The sequence below is a fragment of the Salvelinus namaycush genome, chromosome 3 (genome assembly GCF_016432855.1).
Source record: "Salvelinus namaycush isolate Seneca chromosome 3, SaNama_1.0, whole genome shotgun sequence".
Taxonomy (NCBI): Eukaryota; Metazoa; Chordata; class Actinopteri; order Salmoniformes; family Salmonidae; genus Salvelinus; species Salvelinus namaycush.
This window is the reverse complement of record NC_052309.1, coordinates 28,103,198-28,125,898: the sequence shown is the minus strand read 5'-3', so window position 1 is coordinate 28,125,898 and position 22,701 is coordinate 28,103,198. Positions and strand designations below refer to the sequence as shown.

Genomic DNA, 22,701 nt, shown 5'->3' with positions numbered 1-22,701 from the left:
CCAATGATAGCATTGTAAATGCACAGCCATCAGTGGCTTAATGACTTGAGTCTAACACTGGCCAATTAAGACGCACAGTCACTCACCATGGCCCAATGGCCCCCATTCATTTCAGAGGAAATAGAGTCTGAAGTGAGCCTGTGTTCACATCCCAAAAACGTATGTGTGTGTGTATGTGTGCGTGCGTGTGTGAGTTGGCCAATGTTTAGCTCAGCAAGGAACCTTAGCCCCAATACATACAAACCTTAGCTCCAATGTGAACTGCTTAAATACAGTAGGTGTGTGTAGGAGGGGACAGTGCTGAACAGCTGTAAGTTAGTCCTAATGAACAGAATGAGCACTGATACACAGCTCTGCCCATCATAATATCATCACACACTAATCACGCCCTAAAGCCACTACTGTCTGTGTACGTGTGTGACCCTATTTTAGCTATTCTTGTATCAAGGGAACATAGTCACGGCCTGCCGTTGTCATGGGGTTGTTGTACTGCAGACGATAATTTATTTGTTTTTGATCATTTTGACTACCTTGATCCTCATAGGATGAATCAATATATGAACGTTAGGTATTCATTTAAAACATGCTGTGCAATGACCAACGACAGACAGTAATGAGTGATTGATACAGTCTCTTGCTCCAGGGCATCGTTAGTTAAACTATTATTGTCTTGTCACTGGGACAATGTTAAATGTCCATCCACAGTTAATAGCAGTAGTGTGTGTTCAGTCTGGCAGAATATGACATCTTCATCCTCCACTCTGGCGTACACGCCTATGGAAGGAGGGAGTCGTCAGCCCCAGGCTACTGTAACTAGTTAATGAGCAGAGGGATGTTTCTCCTGATTATCACCATGTAGAGAAACTGTTGCTCACTCAACTGCATGCATACCGTACATCTACAATACATGGTCTACCTGGATTTAATGCTAGATAGATAGATAGATAGATAGATAGATAGATAGATAGATAGATAGATAGATAGATAGATAGATAGATAGATAGATAGATAGATAGATAGATAGATAGATAGATAGATAGATAGTCTGTAACTTGCCTTACTGTCAGTGTGTTCCCAAACTGTAAGCTCAACCAGGTAAGAGAGAGGAACATATACACAATATATACAAAAGTATTTGGCTATTTCAGCAACACCCATTGTTGACATGTGTATAAAATTGAGCACACAGCCATGCAATCTCCATAGACAAACATTGGCAGTAGAATGGCCTTACTGAAGTGACACCGTCATAGGATACAACCTTTTCAACAAGTCAGTTCATCAAATTTCTACCCTGCTAGAGATTTCCCGGTCAACTGTAAGTGCTATTATTGTGAAGTGAAAATGTCTAGGAGCAACAACAACTCAGCCGCGAAGTGTTAGGCCACACAAGCTCACAGAACGGAACCACCGAGTGCAGAAGTGTGTAGCGCGTAAACATTGTCTGTCCTCGGTTGCAACACTCACTACCAGGTTCCAAACTGTCTCTGGAAGCAACGTCAGCACAAGGACTGTTTGTCGGGAGCTTCATGAAATGGGTTTCCATGGCCGAGCAGCTGCACACAAGCCTAAGATCACCATGCACAATGCCAAGCGTCGGCTGGAGTGGTGTAAAGCTCGCTGCCATTGGATTCTGGAACAGTGGAAACACGTTCTCTCGAGTGATGAGAAACACGTTCTCTCTTTCAGCATGACAATGCCCCCGTGCACAAAGCGAGGTCCATACAGAAAGGGCTTGTCGAGATCGGTGTGGAAGAACTTGACTGGCCTGCACAGAGCCCTACCACATCGAACACCTTTGGGATGAATTGGAACGCCGACTGCGAACCAGGCCTAATCGCCCAACATCAGTGCCCGACCTCACTATTGTGACTGAATGGAAGCAAGTCCCCACAGCAATGTTCCAACATCTTGTGGAAAGATTATGTGTATTATTTTTTTCATCCGGTGTATCTGGAAACTTGTGTGTGTACTAACTTACTGTATGTGTGTGTGTGTGTGTGTGTGTGTGTGTGTGTGTGTGTGTGTGTGTGTGTGTGTGTGTGTGTGTGTGTGTGTGTGTGTGTGTGTGTGTGTGTGTGTGTGTGTGTGTGTGTGTGTGTGTGTGTGTGTGTGTGTGTGTGTTTCCATTGTGAGCTTAGCACATTATGCAGACAATTGTTTGGTAGGAAGGTGCTGGGATAGGGATAGCGTTGCCCTGACAACCCCAGTAGCTGTCAACAGCTTCCTGTAATGGTGACAAATGGTGGTTATTACAGGAGGAGTAATATGGTGGAATCCCCCTCTACTGAACTGTACTGTACTGTCTTAGAGATACGGAGCTTCTTCTCCTAAGAACTGCCAATTAATAAGACCAGGCCTTATTACAGTACAAGTCAGGGCCTCTTCTACTCTGATACTCCCTCATATACAGGACATGACTTGCTGCACATAACAGGCCTGTGTTGAAAATAATTATAGTGAAATCTTTTGAACACGTTGAGTGTTTGATTGAGAGTGCCTTGATGGGAAAGTTTCGAACCCGGGGGACTATTCCATAGATTCCATTGCGCTAGACAAGCTCAATCAAGCGCAGCTAAAGTATTTGAGAGAAAACAAGTAGTATATGAACCCAGGCATGGCAGACGCCACTGCATAGGACCTTGATGTGTTGTTCAGAAATTATTTTTTTAAAGAGTCTTTCAGAAGTGGAGAGAAAACAATAATTATGCAGTTCATGTCTTTTCAACAGCAGCTTCAAGTCTGAGCACAGCAGGGAACACACACACACACACACACACACACACACACACACATGCACACGCGCGTACACACACACATACAGAGGGAGTAGACAGAGAGAGCGTGTAGAGGATATATTCATTATAGATGCAGATAGCTGCAGGTGGGCCAGCGTACTGCTGTTCATGTCAGGTAGTGTGAGTTTGTGTGGCCAAGGTTACAGTGACAATAATAACCCCCGTCTCTGGGGGATGAACCAACCTCCACTCCCCAACACGGCACATCCTGGCAGAGACAGCCTGGCAGGGAGCACAAGCTATTGCTAGTCGGCTGGCTCTGCAGGGACTGGGCTTCTGCCCTACTTGGAGGATAATCAAATGATGATGAAGCAAATTTCTATTTTTGTTGTTGAAAGATAGCTTGGGTGTATTTTTTAATTTACACGAGCTGATCAGCTGCCACAGTTCAAAGTTCAAAAGGGATGTTAAAAGTGTTTATGCTCCTAAAAGACAGCTTGCATTTTGACAATATAACATTAGCCTAACTCAGCAAAGGGATGTGAGAAATGTTTCAGTGAGAAGCATTTTAATACCTGACTATATCTTACCTCCCATCTAGAGAGAGACAGAGAGCGAGGCTGTGAGGTCGGAGTCTTCAAGCGCCTGTTGGGATCTGTCAAACAGACACGGCTGACATTTTTATGAAAATTGCTCTGCCTGGCCATGATCTGTATTAGCATATGAAAGTTGTCTTCTTCTCTTTTTTTCTCTCTCTCCACATTGGTGTATGCTAATTTGTAAGTCATTTCAGATGACAGAGTGGTTGTATCCCAGAGGTGCTGTCTCTTTCTCTCTCTCCCTTTCTCTCTCTCTTTCTAACCTCCCATACTGTCTCAAACGCTCTCTCCCATACGCTCTCTTTCTCTCATAGTCTTATTTCTCTCTCTCCTCGTGTCTCTATCAGTGTAGAATCAGCTGACGCCTCAGAACTGTGCTGCGGGTCCTACGCAGCGGTCCTTTTGTCAACAGTCATGGAGAAAGCCACCTTTTAGGAAGATGGTCACCCAGCAAGCATAAGCCAGCCTGGAGAAAGAGTTCAACAATGTCACCATGTGTCTCCCAGGGAGAGATGATTTGTTAATGTTATTCATGTTTGTGTGTAAGGTTGTTGAGTTATTTTATCAGTGCAACTGATTTTCCTAAATGGAAACAGCATGAGAGGACATTTTACAATATAATGTATTAGTATGGCTACAATTCTCTGTTACTATTCATGGCTATGATTCAGTCAGAATTTGTGAAATCCCCCATGTAGAGAATACAGTCTACATTAGTGCTCACTGCATAATCCATTGAGTGGAGACTCACAGAGGGTGACTTGTGTCCCTGATCACGGCCATGCCAAGCACCTGGCTAGAGGAAGGAGAGGGGAAGGGGATGGACGGGGATTGGTGCCACCTGGGGTTTGGTGATGCCATTGCCATCCCCTCAGACACACACACGCACACATCACACAGCTCTGCGTTATCACGGAGGGCTCTCTCTCTTCCCTCGTCTGCGTTAGTATTCAGTAGGCGGACTGGGGGGAGCAAGGGAGGGCGTAGTAGAGCCCTGTGGATCGTTATTATTGACCAAGCCTTTGTGTAGCCCTGTGCCGTGGAGACAAGTCCACACGCACACACACACACACACACACACACACACACACACACACACACACACACACACACACACACACACACACACACACACACACACACACACACACACAGTGTAGTTGCTGTAGTGTGGGTCAGTTGAATATTCCATATTCACAATTATCCCTAAATAATAGTTAAAAAAAATATATTTATTAATTGGGCTTGATAAAATAAATATAATCATGAATGGTCGTAGAGAGAAACCCCATCCTAAGCATGCATCAGGAATCTGATTCCAGCCCTCCACTGAGAGGAGGAGAGGGATTCAATAAACAACAATCTAGAGGCTCTGTGTTTGTGTAATTGTGTGTGTGAGTGAGCAAGACTGTGTGTGTGTGTGTGTGTGTGTGTGTGTGTGTGTGTGTGTGTGTGTGTGTGTGTGTGTGTGTGTGTGTGTGTGTGTGTGTGTGTGTGTGTGTGTGGACACACACACACACACACACACACACACACACACACACACACACACACACACACACACTACTTGCTCCACACAGACTTTTGAGGCGCGCGAGCACACACACACACACACTCCTCGCTCCACACACACACACAAACACGCACGCACAAACACACATTACTCGCTCTCCGTTGTCATGGATTAGATGAAACCTGTTTTAATGAAAGCGCCTCTCATTCATAAGCCTGTAGAACAAAATCTTGTCAACTTTTGACGCCTAACAGCATGCCAGGCGAAGTTCAGGGGAAAGGAGGATCAAAGAAGGAAGGACAGGAGAGACTGACTGATTCCCCCTCCTTTGATATATGTTATTTATAATCGCTTGGAAATTAATTATTTTTCTTAACCTGCATGTCTGTCTCATTTAGGGTTGTCTTGTTTTGAAGAAAATAAAGAACAGTTGAGTTGTTTAATAGCTTGTAAGATATCACATCTACTGAGGAGTGTAATTGGTTTAGAAAACACTAGGATTCCATTCTCCTCTGCTATAAGGTTTAGCAGAGATGATGTGTTTGTCTAGCATGCAAGTACACACACACACACACACACACATACACACACATACACACACTCACACACACACACACACACACACACACACACACACACACACACACACACACACACACACACACACACACACACATACACACACATACACACACACACACACACACACACACATACACACACACACACGGATGCGCACACACTCTCCTTTCCCCCTCATTTTACCAGTGGTTGCTTGTCACACACAACTGCATGTAAATCACAAGCTGAAAAGCCCTTCAGGATATCAAATCCATGCTCTAACTAGGTCAACGCTCGCTCCTCACAATGCACTGCTGCTGCTGCATCCTCCTCGCCTCCCTTTCTCTCTCCTTTACTATCTGCACTACATGACCAAAAGTATGTGGACACATGCTTGTTGAACATCTCATTTCAAAATCATGGGCATTAATATGGAGTTGGCCCCCGCTTTGCTGCTATAACAGCCTCCACTCTTCTGGGAAGGCTTTCCACTAGATGTTGGAACATTGCTGCAGGGACTTGCTTCCATTCAGCCACAAGAGCATTAGTGAGGTCGGCCACTGATGTTGGGCAATTAGGCCTGGCTCGCAGTCGTCGTTCCAATTCATCCCAAAGGTGTTCAATGTGGATGAGGTCAGGGCTCTGTGCAGGCCAGTCAAGTTCTCCCACACTGATCTCGACAAACCATTTCTGTATGGTCCTCGCTTTGTGCACGGGGGCATTGTCATGCTGAAACAGGAAAGGGCTTTCCCAAACTATTGCCACAATGTTGGAAGCACAGAATTGTCTAGAATGTCATTGTATGCTGTAGCGTTAAGATTTCCCTTCACTGGAACTAAGAGGCCTAGCCCGAACCATGAAAAACAGCCCCAGACCATTATTTCTTCTCCACCAAACTTTACAGTTGGCACTATGCAATTGGGCAGGTAGCGTTCTCCTGGCGTCGCCAAACCCATATTCGTCTGTCGTACTGCCAGATGGTGAAGCCAAAGAACGTGTTTCCACTGCTCCAGAGTCCAATGGCGGTGAGCTTTACACTACTCCAGCCGATGCTTGGTATTGTGCATGGTGATCTTAGGCTTGTGTGTGCCTACTCGACCATAGAAAACCATTTCATGACACTCCCAACGGAGAGTGCTTGTGGTGAAGTTGCTTCCAGAGGCAGTTTGGAACTCGATAGTTAGTGTTGCAACAGACGGTTTTTACGTGTGACGCGCTTCAGAACTCGGTGGTCCCATTCTGTGAGCTTGTTTGGCCTACCACTTCGCGGCTGAGCCGTTGTTTCTCCTCTATGTTTCAACTTCACAATAACAGCACTTGCAGTCGACTGGGGCAGCTCTAGCAGGGCAGAAATTTGACGAACTAACTTGTTGGAATTGTTGCATCCTATGACGGTGCCACTTTGAAAGTCACTGAACTCTTTAGTAAGGCCATTCTACTGCCAATGTTTGTCTATGGAGATTGCATGGCTGTGTGCTCGATTTTATACACCTGTCAGAAACGGGTGTGGCTGAAATAGCCGAATCCACTAATATGAAGGGGTGTCCACATGCTTTTGTATATACAGTGCATTCGGAAAGTATTCAGACCCCTTGACTTTTTCCACATTTTGTTACATTACAGCCTTATTCTAAAATGTATAAAATTGTTTTTTATCCTCATCAATCTACGCACAATACCCTATAATTACAAAGCAAAAACAGGTTTTTAGAAATGTTGGCAGATTATAAAAAATTATAACTGAAATATTACATTTTCATTTTCAGACTCTTTACTCAGTACATTGTTGAAGCACCTTTGGTAGCGATTACAGCCTCGAGTCTTCTTGGGTATGACGCTACAAGCTTGGCACATCTGTATTTGGGGAGTTTCTCCCATTCTTCTCTGCAGATCCTCTCAAGCTCTGTCAGGTTGGATGGGGAGCGTTGCTGCACAGCTATTTTCAAGTCTCTCCAGAGATGTTCGATCGGGTTCAAGTCCGGGCTCTGGCTGGGCCACTCAAGGACATTTAGAGACTTGTCCAGAAGCCACTCCTGCGTTGTCTTGGCTATGTGCTTAGGGTCATCGTCCTGTTGGAGGGTGAACCTTCGCCCCAATCTGAGGTCCTGAGAGCTCTGGAGCAGGTTTTCATCAAGGATCTCTCTATACTTTGTTCCGTTCATCTTTCCCTTGTTCCTGACTAGTCTCCCAGTCCCTGAAAAAAATTCCCACAGCATGATGCTGCCACCACCATGCTTCACCGTAGGGATGGTTCCAGGTTTCCTCCATACATGATGCTTGGCATTCAGGCCAAAGAGTTCAATCTTGGATTCATCAGACCAGAGAATCTTGTTTCTCATGGTCTGAGAGTCCTTTTGGTGCCTTTTGGCAAACTCCAAACGGGCTGTCATGTGCCTTTTACTGAGGAGTGGCATCCATCTGGCACACTCTACCATAAAGGCTTGATTGGTGGAGTGCTGCAGTGATGGTTGTCCTTCTGGAAAGTTCTCCCATCTCCACATAGGATCTCTGGAGCTCTGTCAGATTGACCATCGGGTTCTTGGTCACCTCCCTGACCAAGGCCCTTCTCCCCCGAGTGCTCAGTTTGGCCGGGCGGCCAGCTCTAGAAAGAGTCTTGGTGGTTCCAAACTTCTTCCATTTAAGAATGATGTAGGCCACTGTTTTCTTAGGGTCCTTCAATGCTGCAGAAACGGTTTGGTACCCTTCCCCAGAGCTGTGCCTCAACACAGCTCTACGGACAATTCCTTCGACCTTGGTTTTGCTCTAAAGCTCTACGGACAATTCCTTCGACCTTGGTTTTTGCTCTAACATGCACTGTCAACTGTGGGACCTTATATAGACAGGTGTGCGCCTTTCCAAATCATGTCCAAACAATTGAATTTACCACAGGTAGAGTTCAATTTCGAGTCTCATAGCAAAGGGTCTAAAAACGTATGTAAATACGTTTTCAGTTTTTTATTTTTAATGAATGTGCAAAAGTCTAAAGACCTGTTTTCTCTTTGGCATTATGGGCTATTGTGTGTAGATTGATGAGGAAAATGTTTTATTTAATCCATTTTAGAATAAGGCTGTAACATAACAAAATGTGGAAAAAGTCAAGGGGTCTGAATACTTTCCAAATGCACTGTTATAGTAAATATATCTTTCTTTCTCTCTATTTCACCTTCTCTCTGTATTTCACCTTCTCCTTCTTCATTTCAACTCTCCTCTTTCTATCAAATGTAAAATATCACAAGGTTGAATCAATATTCTTTAATTAAACATCAAGGACATGAACACAGGTTCGTTACTGCCTTCTATGGATTATTGTAGCATTCTGCACAAAGGCCAATACAATACAGTATGTCACATTACTCATTTTTCCCTTTCTATATCAAAAAGAAAATGGGGTCAAAATAGTGTAGATTGTTGCAGTGCTGTAATGGGTTTTGTGTTTTACAGACAGTATTCAATAAGAGGTGTCGGTCACTGTTCCAGTTCTCATAGCTTCAACACTGACTGGCATAGATGGGAAGGAAATGGGAGGTACTGTGAACATGCCATTCGCAACCCCATCCTAAACAGCATCCTCCATCATCTCTGTCTGAGGAATATCCTCCCAGCTCCTGCTATGACAGCTCCGGCAGCTATCAGGCATTAGTCCTCCTAAACGTTGACGACCTCCCCCCATTTCCAGTTTTCCCACGAATTAGCATGATATTAGCACATCCGACCTGAGCTACGCCGCGGTGCCACATCAAAGCGCTGTGTGATCTCTGTCCCTGGATCTCTCTGCTTTAGTCTGAAAGAGAGAGAGTTCCGCCAGAGAGAGAGAGCAGAGCGATGAGCTATGTGATAACGAGCGGTGTTAGACTGCCACAACACACAGCCGTGTCACATTCCCTCTCAGATGTGTTCAGCTAAATGGGCTGGAGCAGATGCTCAGTGTCTGTAGTCTCGTCGCCAGGCACATCACAGAAGACAACTCTGCAAATATTTACCAAGCCACATGGATATTCTATATCAAGTTTTGCTAGGGCTGTTTTTAGTGTTTTTATTTGTTGAATCATATCTGTACATGCAGGATGATTCTGATACCACTCTGTTGTGAATGAAAAAGAAAAAGAAAGTATATATGCCACACAGCTGTATGGTTGTACAGTATGTTGCTACTAAGCTACATAAGCAGGTTGAATGCTGCATATGTCTAACGATTAGCTGTGTCTTGTTATGTTGCAGCGCCTCGGTTCCTCATTGCCTCCACGGGAGCCCTGTACATCCTGGACGTGCAAAATGAGGATGGATTGTATAACTACAGGTGTATGACACGCCACCGCTACACAGGAGAGACCAGGCAGAGCAACAGCGCACGCCTCTTTGTGTCAGGTATGCAGAGGGACAGTACAGCTTGGATACCAGTCTGTTGTGCAAGTTTGAGTGCCAATGATAGCCTGGAATACACTCCGAATATCAGTAGGTTTCACTATTGTTTCAATTCACTCCTTCAATCTGGACCTGCTCCAAGCTAGTCAACTGAGTATTGCTAACAATGCATACTTTTGACCAAAATATTGCATTTCTCTCACCTTTTGCCATTGCTCCTCCCTCAGACCCCTCCAACTCGGCGCCGGTCATCCTGGATGGCTTTGAGCGTCGCGAGGTGATGACATCACACCGGGTGGAGCTACCGTGCAAGGCGTCTGGTCACCCGGCCCCGAAGTACCGCTGGCTGAAGGACAACCGTCCGCTAGAGCCGGACAGCCGCTTCAGGCAGAGTGTGACGGGCCTGCTGATCGAGAGGGCGCAGCCCAGCGACAAGGGAAGCTACGTGTGTGAAGTGTGGAACAGCTATGGCAACGCAGAGGTGGTGGGGAGGCTGCAGGTCAAAGGTCAGTAATAGACTGTGTGCAGCATGTTGTGCCAAATGTACAGTATATTTGTTGTTAATCTGTTAATTGTATATCTGAAATACTGTTCAGAGTTGGATACTGTTCAAAGTTCCTACATTTTTAGCTGATATACAGTATGTCACATTGACAAGAGAATATAAGCCCCCTCTCCCTCTTCCAGAGCCCCTGAAGGCAGTGGTCAGCCCGAGGAAGGTGAAAGGCAGCGTGGGTAGCCAGGTGTCTCTGTCGTGCAGCGTGAGTGGCTCGGAGGAGTACGACCTGTCCTGGTACCGGAATGGAGAAATTATCTACCCTGGGAACAGTGTTCGTATGACCGGCAACAACCGGGAGAACCTGGTCATGGCTGGGATGGCTAAGAGTGATGGAGGAGCCTACCAGTGCTTCGCTAGGAAAGGCAAGATGTCCGCCCAGGACTTTGTCCAGGTCATTCTGGAAGGTCAGTACTCTCAGTGGATGTCTGTGTGGTCAGGGGGTTAGCAATATTACTTTCAATCGCAGCAGAAAACCTATGTGTTTCTGTTTTTGGGTAGTTGTGTGTTTTTAGTGTGTATGTGCATGTGAGCATTGTGTGGCCATATATCTGTGTGTGAGTGTCCATGCATGTAAGTGTGTGTTTGCCTGCATGTGTTTTTTTGTGTGACTGCAGAATTGGGGAACACCAACCATTGATCAGGTGTGCGTGTGTGAGTGCTAATGAGGGCTGCAGTAAAGCCCTGCCCACAGCCCCTATGATTAGATTATCTGAACGAGCCTCACATTGCTCGCATGGCCTGAACTCCGTTGCTGTGGCAACTGTCTCCTGTGGTCATGGACCAATATAAAGAGGGTATTGATAATCTATAATGAGGAGGAGGAGGAAGAGGAGGGGGAGGAGGAGTAGGAACAATTCCAAATCCTCTCTCCACTGAGATATACAGTATTCGTGTGAATGGACACTGTGTGTGCTCATCATGATCCTTTGATGCATGTGACTTGAGGTCAACAGTTTTTTTTTATCCCTGATTTACTGTATCTGGCAAAGAGACAATGTAATGAATTCTCCTTTTATTAACTAGACATACTAGACATATATCTAGGATCAGTCGACCCAAACCTTATCATCACCTTGACCTTAAAGGAAAATTCCACCCCAAAACTACAGTATTCTTTGGTATTTGTTTCATTGGTCCATTGTTGATATAGTCCCAATCATCAGCAATCAACTTTTCAAGATATGTAACTTTCAAAATACAGAAATATGACCTGAATGATGTTGACAAGCAAAACATTTTGGGAATATATCAACAATGGACCAATGAAACAAATACCAAAGAATACTGTAGTTTTGGGGTGGAATTTTCCTTTAAGGGGGATAAAATGCATCTGACTTTAGATTGGTATCTAGATCAACTAGAAAAAAGTCTCTTTAACTCTAACCCACCTCCCATCTTGTCTCCCTCTCCCCCTCTCTCCAGACGGCACGCCCAAGATCATCTCTTCCTTCAGTGAGAAAGTGTTTGGAACCAACGAGTTTGTGTCACTGTTCTGCACGGTGAAAGGCACACCGGAGCCCAGGGTGATGTGGACGCTGGACGACGATCCAGTCATCAGGGACTCCCGCCACCGCATCGGCCACTACACCAACCAGGAGGGCCATGTGATCAGCCACCTGAACATCAGCCAGACAACAGGGCCAGACGGGGGGGTCTACCGGTGCATCTGCAACAATTCGGCCGGGGCGGTCTCCTACCAGGCGCGAATAAACGTAAGAGGTGCTTGTCAGATCAGCTCCTCCAAAACAATTACATTTTACACATATGAATTTATGAATTAATTTGTTGTTGTTTTTGTTGTTTTTCCTGATGCATGTGTTTTTTTCCAAAGCTCCTTTGAGAGTGCCTGACTAACCTCTTTCGTGCTTGTTTCAGGGTCTCCTTGTTGTTTGTGTGTGTTGTGTCTTAGTTGTGTGTTAGTTGTGTGTTCTGTGTGTGTTGTCTGTTAAATGTGTGATCTGTGTGTGTTGTGTGTTATTTGTGCGTTAGTTGTGTGTAAAGTGTGTGGTGTGTTTTAATTGTGTGTTAATTGTGTGTTCTGTGTGTGTTGTATGTTAGTTGTGTGTTCTGTGTGTGTTGTGTGTGTTGTGTGTTCTGTGTGTGTTGTGTGTTAGGTGTGTGTTAGTTGTGTGTTCAGTGTATGTTGTGTGTTAGTTGTGTGTTAGTTGTGTGTTCTGTGTGTGTTGTGTGTGTGTGTTGTGTGTTAGTTGTGTGTTCTGTGTGTGTTGTGTGTTAGGTGTGTGTTAGTTGTGTGTTCTGTGTGTGTTCTGTGTGTGTTGTGTGTTAGTTGTGTGTTCAGTGTGTGGTGTGTGTTAGTTGTGTGTTCTGTGTGTGTCAGTTGTGTGTTCTGTGTGTGTCAGTTGTGTGTTCTGTGTGTGTTGTGTGTTATTTGTGTGTTCTGTGTGTGTTGTGTGTGTTGTGTGTGTTTTGTGTTCTGTGTGTTCTGTGTGTGTTGTGTGTTATTTGTGTGTTAGTTGTGTGTTCAGTGTATGTTGTGTGTTAGTTGCGTGTTGTGTGTGTGTGTGTTGTGTGTTAGTTGTGTGTTTTGTGTGTGTTAGTTGTGTGCTCTGTGTGTGTTGTGTGTTAGTTGTGTGCTCTGTGTGTGTTGTGTGTTAGTTGTGTGTTCAGTGTGTGGTGTGTGTTAGTTGTGTGTTCTGTGTGTGTCAGTTGTGTGTTCTGTGTGTGTTGTGTGTTATTTGTGTGTTAGTTGTGTGTTCAGTGTGTGTTGTGTGTTAGTTGTGAGCCATTTTTTTGTTTTTTTGTTTCTTTCCTTCTTGTTTTGTTTACGTATGTCACAAATATGTGTATGTGTGTACATGTGTGTCTGTGTTTTTGTACATGTGTCTGTGTGTGAGCGTGTTCTATCTGGTCTGTTTTCCCCTACGGTCGTTCTGTCTGTGTCGATGTGTGTATCTTTGTGTCAACTAGCTCCCCAGTCTGTCTGTACCCATCTTTTTCCTTTTGATTTAATTTCCTATTCAAAACCTGCCAGATTATCCTAGGGGCTCGTATAGTGCTGCGATCATCACTCACTGGTGTCAGCGGTAACTTCTCTAATGCCCTACTCCCTACCTAACATTCGCTGATGGCTTTATATTGGGACGCCATTAAGTTGATTTACACTAGCACTAGCATTTGACTGAGGAGCAATCTACACTCAGCAGGGAGGTGCCAGGCAGCTCTATAGCCAGCTACTGTAAAACTGACTGTCACCATGGTTACTAGGGGTATATCTAGAGACTCCAGGCCCGTCATCCTCCACTCAATGCTAATTCATTATGTTATAAAGGCTCAAAACAGAGAAGGATAGGCCTATGGTCTGTGTTACATATTGGATAACTAATTTTGATGGTTTGCCCACTGGAAAGCACAATGATGTAGCTAAGCATGGGCTTAGTGAGGGGATGCTAAAGACTCCAGTTCAGTAGGTTAGCTAGAAGAGAGCGGAGCTGAGCAGAGTGTCCATGGCTTCTGAATGCAGCCTGAGCGTAGAAGATAAATATCCACAGGTGTCATTGCAGAGACAGTGTAATGACTGTTTCTCACATTGATTGCTTCTTAATCATGCTAAAGAGAGTAGCAACGTGGATGCCTTTACACACCACCACAGATTTAGTTCAACTGTTCTATCTAGCTACAGTACCTAACTCTAGATTTGTACCTTTCTGTCAAGTGTTAGTTTTCCTATGGCTCCTAAAGGCAATACAGGATGGATTGGGTAACTGTCATCTATCTACAGTATGTTAAATATCCTAATAGTCAGACAGTATCCCTGGTAGGGTCTGTATTATAGAGCTGTGTTGGTTACATGCTGTTGGTTTTCCAGCAGTGTGAGAGAGCGAGCAGGGGGAACATGAGTAATGCTTTTGATAATATGTTCATAAGTGGAGAGTGGGAACATTGTGCTCTAATGCTTGTCAAATGCAATCATGCCTGGCGTCTAGCAGGTGCTAGAACAGTGTGATAATATTCACTTCACCTCGGAGAGTTTAAAATAGGAAAGTAGGTACACGCCCTCTGGAACACTCAGCTATGGATTGGTCCCAGTAACGAGGAACTAGGGTGATTTTATATTACTATTATTCAATGAGATTTATGTAAATTATTGCCTTTTATTTCCTAATTACAGGAAAAAGAGGTGTTGATATTATACTAATAGTAGGATATTGTAGTCTGAGCACTGAGCAAGTCCCAATGGAGTATATTATTTTAATATGCGTTACAATCTCCAATAAATGTTGTCCTTGTCTTTCAGAATGAATCCCTGTCTGTCTCCATGGTTTCTGACACACTTAAACATCTCAAATTTCTAAAGTTTCACATTTCTCAGCCTCAAAATCATTTTAAGAGAGGTATTTCTCTTCTGTCTCCATTAAGGGCCTGCCAGCATACGACCAATGAAAAACCTCACCGCCATTGCTGGGCGGGACATGTACATTCACTGCCGCGTCATTGGCTACCCGTACTACTCCATCAAATGGCACAAGGACGCCAACCTGCTCCCCTATAACCACCGGCAGCGGGCATTTGAGAACAATGGCACGCTAAAGCTGTATGATGTACAGAAGGATGTGGATGAGGGAGAGTACACGTGTAGCGTGCTGGTCTCACCTTCTCTCTCCACCAGCCAAAGTGTGCACGTCAGTGTGAAAGGTACAGTATGCACTCAAACCTTTAGCCTACTCAGTTAAAGATACAACCCAGGGGTCACAACCTGTAGAGCTATCTGCGGGCTTTATGCTACGTTCATAACCAAGTAGCAAGGTGGTAATTACCAGTTGTGAGGATGTAAATTCAGGCAATGGCATCTAGAATAGGCTACCTGTCGCCCCTCTAACACACATGATTCTACTCATGATCTACTCATCAGGACCTAGATTTGATGAATCAAGTGTGTTACAGCCTCTTGTATAGGCACTTTACAGATATATGCCATAATCAGTAAAAGGTATGGCTCTTACAATCAAATCAAATTGTATTTTTCACATGCTTCGTAAACAACAGGTGTAGACTGACAGTGAAATGCTTACTTACAGTGCCTTGCAAAAGTATTCATCCCCCTTGGCATTTTTTCTATTTTGTTGAATTACAACCTGTAATTATAATGGATTCACCCCCTTTGCTATGAAGCCCCTGAATAAGATCTGTCACATGATCTCAGTATATATACACCTGTTCTGAAAGGCCCCAGTGTCTGCAACACCACTAAGCAAGGGGCACCATCAAGCAAGCGGCACCATGAAGACCAAGAGCTCTCCAAACAGGTCAGGGACAAAGTTGTGGAGAATTACAGATCAGTTTTGGGTTATAAAAAATATCCCAAACTTTGAACATCCCACGGAGCACCATTAAATCCATTATTAAAATGTGGAAAGAGTATAGCACCACAACAAACCTGCCAAGAGAGGGCTGCCCACCAAAACTCACGGACCAGGCAAGGAGGGCATTAATCAGAGAGGCAAAAAAGAGACCAAAGATAACTCTGAAGGAGCTGCAAAACTTCACAGCGAAAATTGGAGTATCTGTCCATAGGACCACTTTAAGCCATATACTCCACAGAGCTGGGCTTTATGGAATAGTGGCCAGAAAAAAAATATTGCTAAAAGAAAAAAAATTGCAAACACGTTTGGTGTTCGCCAAAAGGCATGTGGGAGACTCCACAAACATATGGAAGAAGGTACTCTGGTCAGATGAGACTAAAATTTAGCTTTTTGGCCATCAAAGAAAACGCTGTCTGGTGCAAACCCAACACCTCTCATCACCTCTAGAACACCATCCCCACAGTGAAGCATGGTGGTGGCAGCATCATGCTGTGGGGATGTTCTTCATCGGCAGGGACTGGGAAACTGGTCAGAAATGAAGGAATGATCTTTAAGTCATACCACAGCTAAATACAGGGAAATTCTTGAGGGAAACCTGTTTCAGTCTTCCAGAGATTTGAGACAAGGATGGAGTTTCACCTTCCAGCAGGACAATGACCCTAAGCATACTGCTAAAGCAACACTCGAGTGGTTTAAGGGAAAACATTTACATGTATTGGAATGGCCTAGCCAGAACCCAGACCTCAATCCAATTGAGAATCTGTAGTATGACTTAAAGATTGCTGTACACCAACGGAACCCATCCAACTTGAAGGAGCTGGAGCAGTTTGTCCTTGGGCAAAAATCCCAGTGGCTAGATGTGCCAAGCTTATAGAAACATACCCCAAGAGACATGCAGCTGTAATTGCTGCAAAAGGTGGCTCTACAAAGTATTGACTTTGGGGGGTGAATAGTTATGCACGCTCAAGTTTTCAGTTTTTTTGTCTTATTTCTTGTTTATTTTACAATAAAAAAATATTTTGCATCTTCAAAGTGGTAGGCATGTTGTGTAAATCAAATGATACAAACCCCCCCAAAATCAATTTTAATTCCAGGTTGTAAGGCAACAAAATAGTAAAAATGCCAAGGGGGGTGAATACTTTCGCAAGCCACTGTACGTGACCTTCCCAACAATGCAGACAAATCTAAAAAATAATATTTAAAAAAGTACATGAGGAATAAATACACAATAAGTAACTTGGCTATATAGACAGTGATAAAGAGCTCCACCATGTGGTGTTCTCTAATAGAGGTGGCGGTTTAGATATAGGTGCAACTGCCCCGGCGTCCTGGTAAGAGGACGGAAATGACCGGTAGGAGACAGGGATGCAATTCACACATTATTTCCCCACTCAAGACAGGCACACACACACAGCAAACAGGAAGTGGACTAAGTTGAAGTGTTGTAGTGATAGTGATAGTGGTTTGTAGGTCAGTGACACGCTAACACTAGCGTGTGTTGAGAGAGTCCAGGGCTGCAGAAGAAATGGTCAATGGGTTGTGGCCCAGCCATTGATGTGCAGGGCAGAGGTTTATGCTCCTCACTCTGCCACTGCTTGCTGAAGACTTACCCCGGACTGGGCTGGATTGTGCTTTTATACTTGTTCTGGTCACACCTGCTTATTGGACAGATGTACTGTGGAGATGCAGTTCGGCAGGATCAAAGGTGGTGATGGGCGGGTGTAGCGAAATGCTTGTGTTCCCAGCTACAGCAGTGCAGTAGTATTTAACTGTGCAGTAGTATCTAAATCAATTCACAACAATACACACGAATCTCAAAGTAAAAGAATGGAATTAAGAAATATATAAATATTAGGACGTGCAATGTTGGAGTGCCATTGACTAGAATACAGTAGAATACAGTATATACATAGAAAATGAGTAAAACAGCATGTAAACATTATTAATAAATGTAATCAAACTATAATATTTCTTACGGAAAGAAGTGTGTTCAATAGGAAACTGATTTTAGCAGGTGCGTCTTGTCGAATTTCCAAGACTGTGTCCCTGTACTAAAACTGATATTTCTTATTCGTTTTGGAAGTTACAAGCCTGAAACCTTGAACATAGACTGCTGACACCCTGTGGAAGCCATAGGAATTGCATGCTGGGAGCTAGAACTCGGTATGCTCCTATACTTTCCATTGTAAGAGCATGGTCTCTCAAAAACAAAATTCTGGTGGGTTTTTCTATGGATTTTCTCCTACCATATCTATTGTGCTATATTCTCCTACATTATTTTAACATTTCTACAAACGTCAACGTGTTTTCTTTCCAATGGAACCAAGGATATGCATATCCTGGCTTCAGGGCCTGTGCAACAGGCAGTTTACTTTGGCCACGTCAGTCAGGCGGAAATTGAGAAAAAAGGGGCCTAGCCCTAAAGTGACCAGTGATCCTTTATTAAAGTGACCAGTGATTCCATGTCTATGTCAATAGAGCAGCAGCCTCTAAGGTGCAGGGTTGAGTAACCAGGTGGTAGCCAGCTAGTAACAGTGACTAAGTTCAGGGCAGGTTACTGGGTGGAGGCCAGCTAGTGATGGCTATTTAACAGTCTGATGGCCTTGAGATAGTACCTGTTTTTCAGCCTCTCAGTCCCAGCTTTGATGCAGCTTTGATGGGGTGGCAGAAAGCCTAGTTGTTAGAGCGTTGGGCCAGTAACCGAGAGGTTGCTAGATCGAATCCCTGAGCTGAGAAGGTGAAAATATGTCGTTCTTCCCCTGAACAAGGCAGTTAACCCAGTGTTCCTAGGCTGTCTTTGTAAATAACTGACTTGCCTAGTTAAATAAAGGTTAAATAACTAAATAAAAGCTGTACTGACCTTGCCTTCTGGATGATAGTGGGGTTAACAGGCTGTGGCTTGGGTGGTTGATGTCCTTGATGATCTACTACTGTTGTGTAGGGATAAAGTGACTAGGCAAAAGGATAGATAATAAACAGTAACAGCAGCGTATGTGATGAGTCAAAAGAGTTTGTGTAAAAAGAGTCAATGCAGATAGTCTGGGTAGGTATTTGGTTAAGTATTTAGCAGTCTTATGGCTTAGGGGGAGACGCTGTTCAGGGTTCTTGCTGTGTGGTAGCAGAGAGAAATGTCTAGGGTGGCTGGAGTCTTTGACAATTTTTAGGGCCTTCCTCTGACACCGCCTGGTATAGAGGTCCTGGATGGCAGCTGTAAAACTTTTTGAGGATCTGAGGGCCCATGCCAAAACTTTTCTGTTTCCTGAGGGGGAAGAGGTGTTGTCATGCCTTCATCCTGACTGTGTTGGCATGTGTGGACCATGTTAATTCCTTAGTGATGTGGACACTGAAGAACTTGAAGCTCTCGGCCCTCCGTTTCTTTTAGTCCACGATCAGCTCCTTTGTCTTGCTGACATTGAGGGAAAGGTTGTCGTCCTGGCACCACACTACCAGGTCACTGACCTCCTCCCTATAGGCTGTCTAATTGTCTTCGGTGATCAGCAAACTTAATGATGGTGTTGGAGACGTGCGCAACCACGCAGTTGTGGGTGAACAGGGAGTACAGGACTAAGCACAAACACCTGAGGGGCCCCTGTGTTAAGGGTCAGCGTGGTGGATGGGTTGTTGTCTACCCTCACCAACTGGGGGTGTCCTGTCAGGAAGTCCAAGGGATCCAGTTGCAGAGGGAGGTGTTCAGTCCCATGAGCTTGGAGGGCACTATGGTGCTGAGCTATAGTCGATGAACAGCATTCTCACATAGGTGTTCCTCTTGTCCAGGTGTGGAGTGCAATAGAGATTGCGTCATCTGTGGATTTGTTGGAGCGGTATGCGAATTGGAGTGGGTCCAGGGTGTCTGGGATGATGGTGTTGATGTCAGCCATGACCAGCCATGACTAACATTGTAAAGGATCCCATCGTCAGCTGATCTGAACATTCACAGCCGCTATGCCAGTCTGCCAGTACACTAGAGTACATAACCTCAGATGGCTCTCCCCACTGAGCACAGATGTCAATTAAACGTCTATTCCATGTTGGTTCAACATAATTTAATTGAAATTACATGGAAACAACAATGATTAAACCAGTTTGTGCCCAGTTGGTCGTTCCTCAATAATGGCGCTGCATAATTTGAAGTATCAGAAAGAACGTACCTATCGGAATCCTCTCTCACGGGTCTCGGCGGCGCAGTCACGTTAACATTTGTGCGAGGCGGGGGAAATCACGCCGACTGCGGCCCTAAACAAAGCCCAGAACAACGACATTCCCACTGTACCTAATTTGCCTCTCAGCTGCTTAGCATTCTGAGGCTGCGGAGAGGAGAGGAAAAGAGCGGGAATCCCCAGGAGCCCATTATGCTTACTTTGTTGTGAATTAAATAATTGTTGAAGTGCCGTTTATTCCAATGTTATTTTAAATCATGAATTCTTCAAAGCATCTGCTTCACACCATGGCTATAGTGTCCCCAGAGAGAGAGAGACAGAGGAAGAGAGAGAGAGAAAAAGAGGGAACAAGGGAGAGGTAGAGGACAGCCAGCCTCTCCGCAAGGGGAAATGTAATTCATTTCTCTCTCTCATCTGCATCTCCATGGTGTTAAGCCATGCTATTAATACGTTTATAAACTAGATGGGGATGAGGATGGTTGATCAGAACTAACTAAGTTGAATCCTTGCTTTAAGATACAAACATAAATACCCTTGCCTTAACTCTACCCGTCTCTTTCTCCTGCAGTTCCCCCCACCATCCATCCCTTCGAGTTCCCTCGTTTCTCTATTGGCCAACGTGTGTTCATTCCGTGCGTGGTGATGTCAGGTGATCAGCCTGTCTTCATCACCTGGCAGAAGGACGGTCGGCCAATCCCGGCCAGCCTCGGCGTAACTATCGACAACATAGACTTCACCAGCTCCCTACGTATCTCCAACCTGTCTCTCCTGCACAATGGCAACTACACCTGCATCGCACGCAACCAGGCCGCCACCGTGGAACACCAGAGTCAGCTCATCGTCAGGGGTGAGGAGGAGGGGGGAGGGAGAGGGTGAGGAGAGGTGAGGAGGGAGGAGGGGGGAGGGGGGAGGGAGGGGTGAGGACAGGGATGGAGACAGGTGAGGAGGGGAGAGGGGTGGGGGGGAGAGGGGAGGAGGGAGAGGGAGAGGTGTGAGGAAGGGGATGGAGAGCGGTGAAGAGGGGAGAGGGGTGAGGAGGGGAGAGAGTTGAGGAGGGAGAGGGGTGAGGAGGGGGATGGAGAGCAGTGAGGAGATGAGAGGGTGAGGAGGGGAGAGGAGGGAGAGGGGTGAAGAGGGGAGAGGGGTGAGGAGGGGAGAGTGTTGAGGAGGGAGAGGGGTGAGGAGGGGGATGGAGAGCAGTGAGGAGATGAGGGGAGAGGAGGGAGAGGGGTGAGGAGAGGAGAGGGGTGAGGAGGGAGAGGGGTGGGGGGGAAGATGTGGAGAGGGGTGGGAGGGGGAGGGAGGGAGTTGATGTGGGGAGAGAGGGGGGAGAAGGATGACACCATTCAAAGATATGAGTCGAGAAGGTATTTGCTAGTTTTTCCAGTATTCTGCAAGAGTAAACTCTCTTCATATGTTCCCCTACAGTTGGAGTGGATCCAAATCAACCTACCACTAGGCCTATGTTGGGTATAGCAAAAGAAAACCTATATGCTAAAACAAAATATAACCCTAATCCCAATAGCAGTGTTGCACGTGCTGTTTTACTGTAATCTTTTAATGTTGTGATGTGAGATGCCACTTATTCCACTACTGGGCTAATATGCTAACCCACTCGTTAGCATTGGTTCTTCTTGTTTTTCTCTCACTTGGTGTGAAAATATAGCATTTCTAATTTGTTCTATTTAAACCACAAGGTATTACAAACTCAAACTACAACACCATAACAGATTAACCCGTTTTAATTACCTTTTGTCTGTTGCTCTCCCAACCAGTCCCTCCAAAGTTTGTGGTGCAGCCCAAGGACCAGGACGGCATCTATGGAAAAGCTGTGATCCTCAACTGCTCTGCAGAGGGATACCCTGTCCCTACCATAGTGTGGAAGCACTCCAAAGGTAAATAGGCCAGAGTATAGGATTGTGTTAAGTAGAGAGTTAATGTTTTGACATGGAGTGAAACAGGGAGGTACTGCATGAACCTGTCCAAATAGAACACAGATGTTCCTTTTCCATTGCAAAACGTTTTGCTACAGTGAGCACTACTTGAACATGACCCAGGATTAATTAAAAGCTACTCTTCTCCCTTCTGACCACTATGATGATATGTTTACACACTTGGTTCATGATTGAGGATAAATACCCTTCTGTAACTGTGCATCTTCCATTTCTACTCCTTTGACTTTCTTGCTGAATTGCATAAACACAACATTGTCCTGCGGCAGGCTTTTTGTTATTAAAGAGCATCTGTTTATGAGAGCCAACACAGCAAACACAGTGTCCACAGCCTTAAGGTTGAATGGTGAAAGCTCAGCGCTGCAACTCTAAACAAATGTAAAGAGGAAGAAGGGAAGGCAACATCTTCTCACATTACCGTAAAGGAGAAAATGGAAATGTACTGTAGTTTTTGTTACTGCAAAACATCCATCCATTATGTAATAATTCTTCATATTTTGGTCATAATCTATGCAATAGGTGTTTTTAATACATCTTACATCTTCCCCTCCTCCTCTCTCTACCTCCCTCCACCTCTCCCTCTCTCCCTATATCCCTCCCTCTCTAGGTGCGGGGGTTCCCCAGTTCCAGCCTATAGCCTTGAACTCGGGCTTCCGTATCCAGGTGCTGGTCAACGGCTCTCTGCTCATCAAACATGTACTGGAGGAGGACAGCGGCTACTACCTGTGTAAGGTCAGCAATGACGTGGGAGCTGACGTCAGCAAGTCCATGTACCTCAACGTCAAAAGTAAGTCACTGAAGACCCCTATCTGTCATGGCTGTATACATGGACCTCAGTGTCAAATGGAAGACCCCCTCCCCTCCTATCCTGAAATGTATGTGTTCTCCAATGTAATTTAAAAAAAATAATCATCCAAACTCAGTGTCAAAAGTAAGATC

The 22,701-nt window shown here is 45.0% G+C and overlaps 1 protein-coding gene across 2 annotated transcripts in view; it reads left to right on the top strand.

The window, feature by feature from the left end:
* Positions 1-22,701, top strand: part of LOC120044311 (Down syndrome cell adhesion molecule homolog) — a 120,915-nt gene that overhangs the window by 43,953 nt on the left and 54,261 nt on the right. For both annotated transcript variants that reach the window (XM_038988926.1, XM_038988925.1), the window contains exons 3-10: positions 9,630-9,776; positions 10,001-10,279; positions 10,461-10,736; positions 11,755-12,051; positions 14,710-14,985; positions 20,379-20,657; positions 21,586-21,705; positions 22,370-22,549. In XM_038988926.1, coding sequence (XP_038844854.1) covers positions 9,630-9,776; positions 10,001-10,279; positions 10,461-10,736; positions 11,755-12,051; positions 14,710-14,985; positions 20,379-20,657; positions 21,586-21,705; positions 22,370-22,549 — 1,854 coding nt within the window. The remainder of the gene's footprint in view (positions 1-9,629; positions 9,777-10,000; positions 10,280-10,460; positions 10,737-11,754; positions 12,052-14,709; positions 14,986-20,378; positions 20,658-21,585; positions 21,706-22,369; positions 22,550-22,701) is intronic.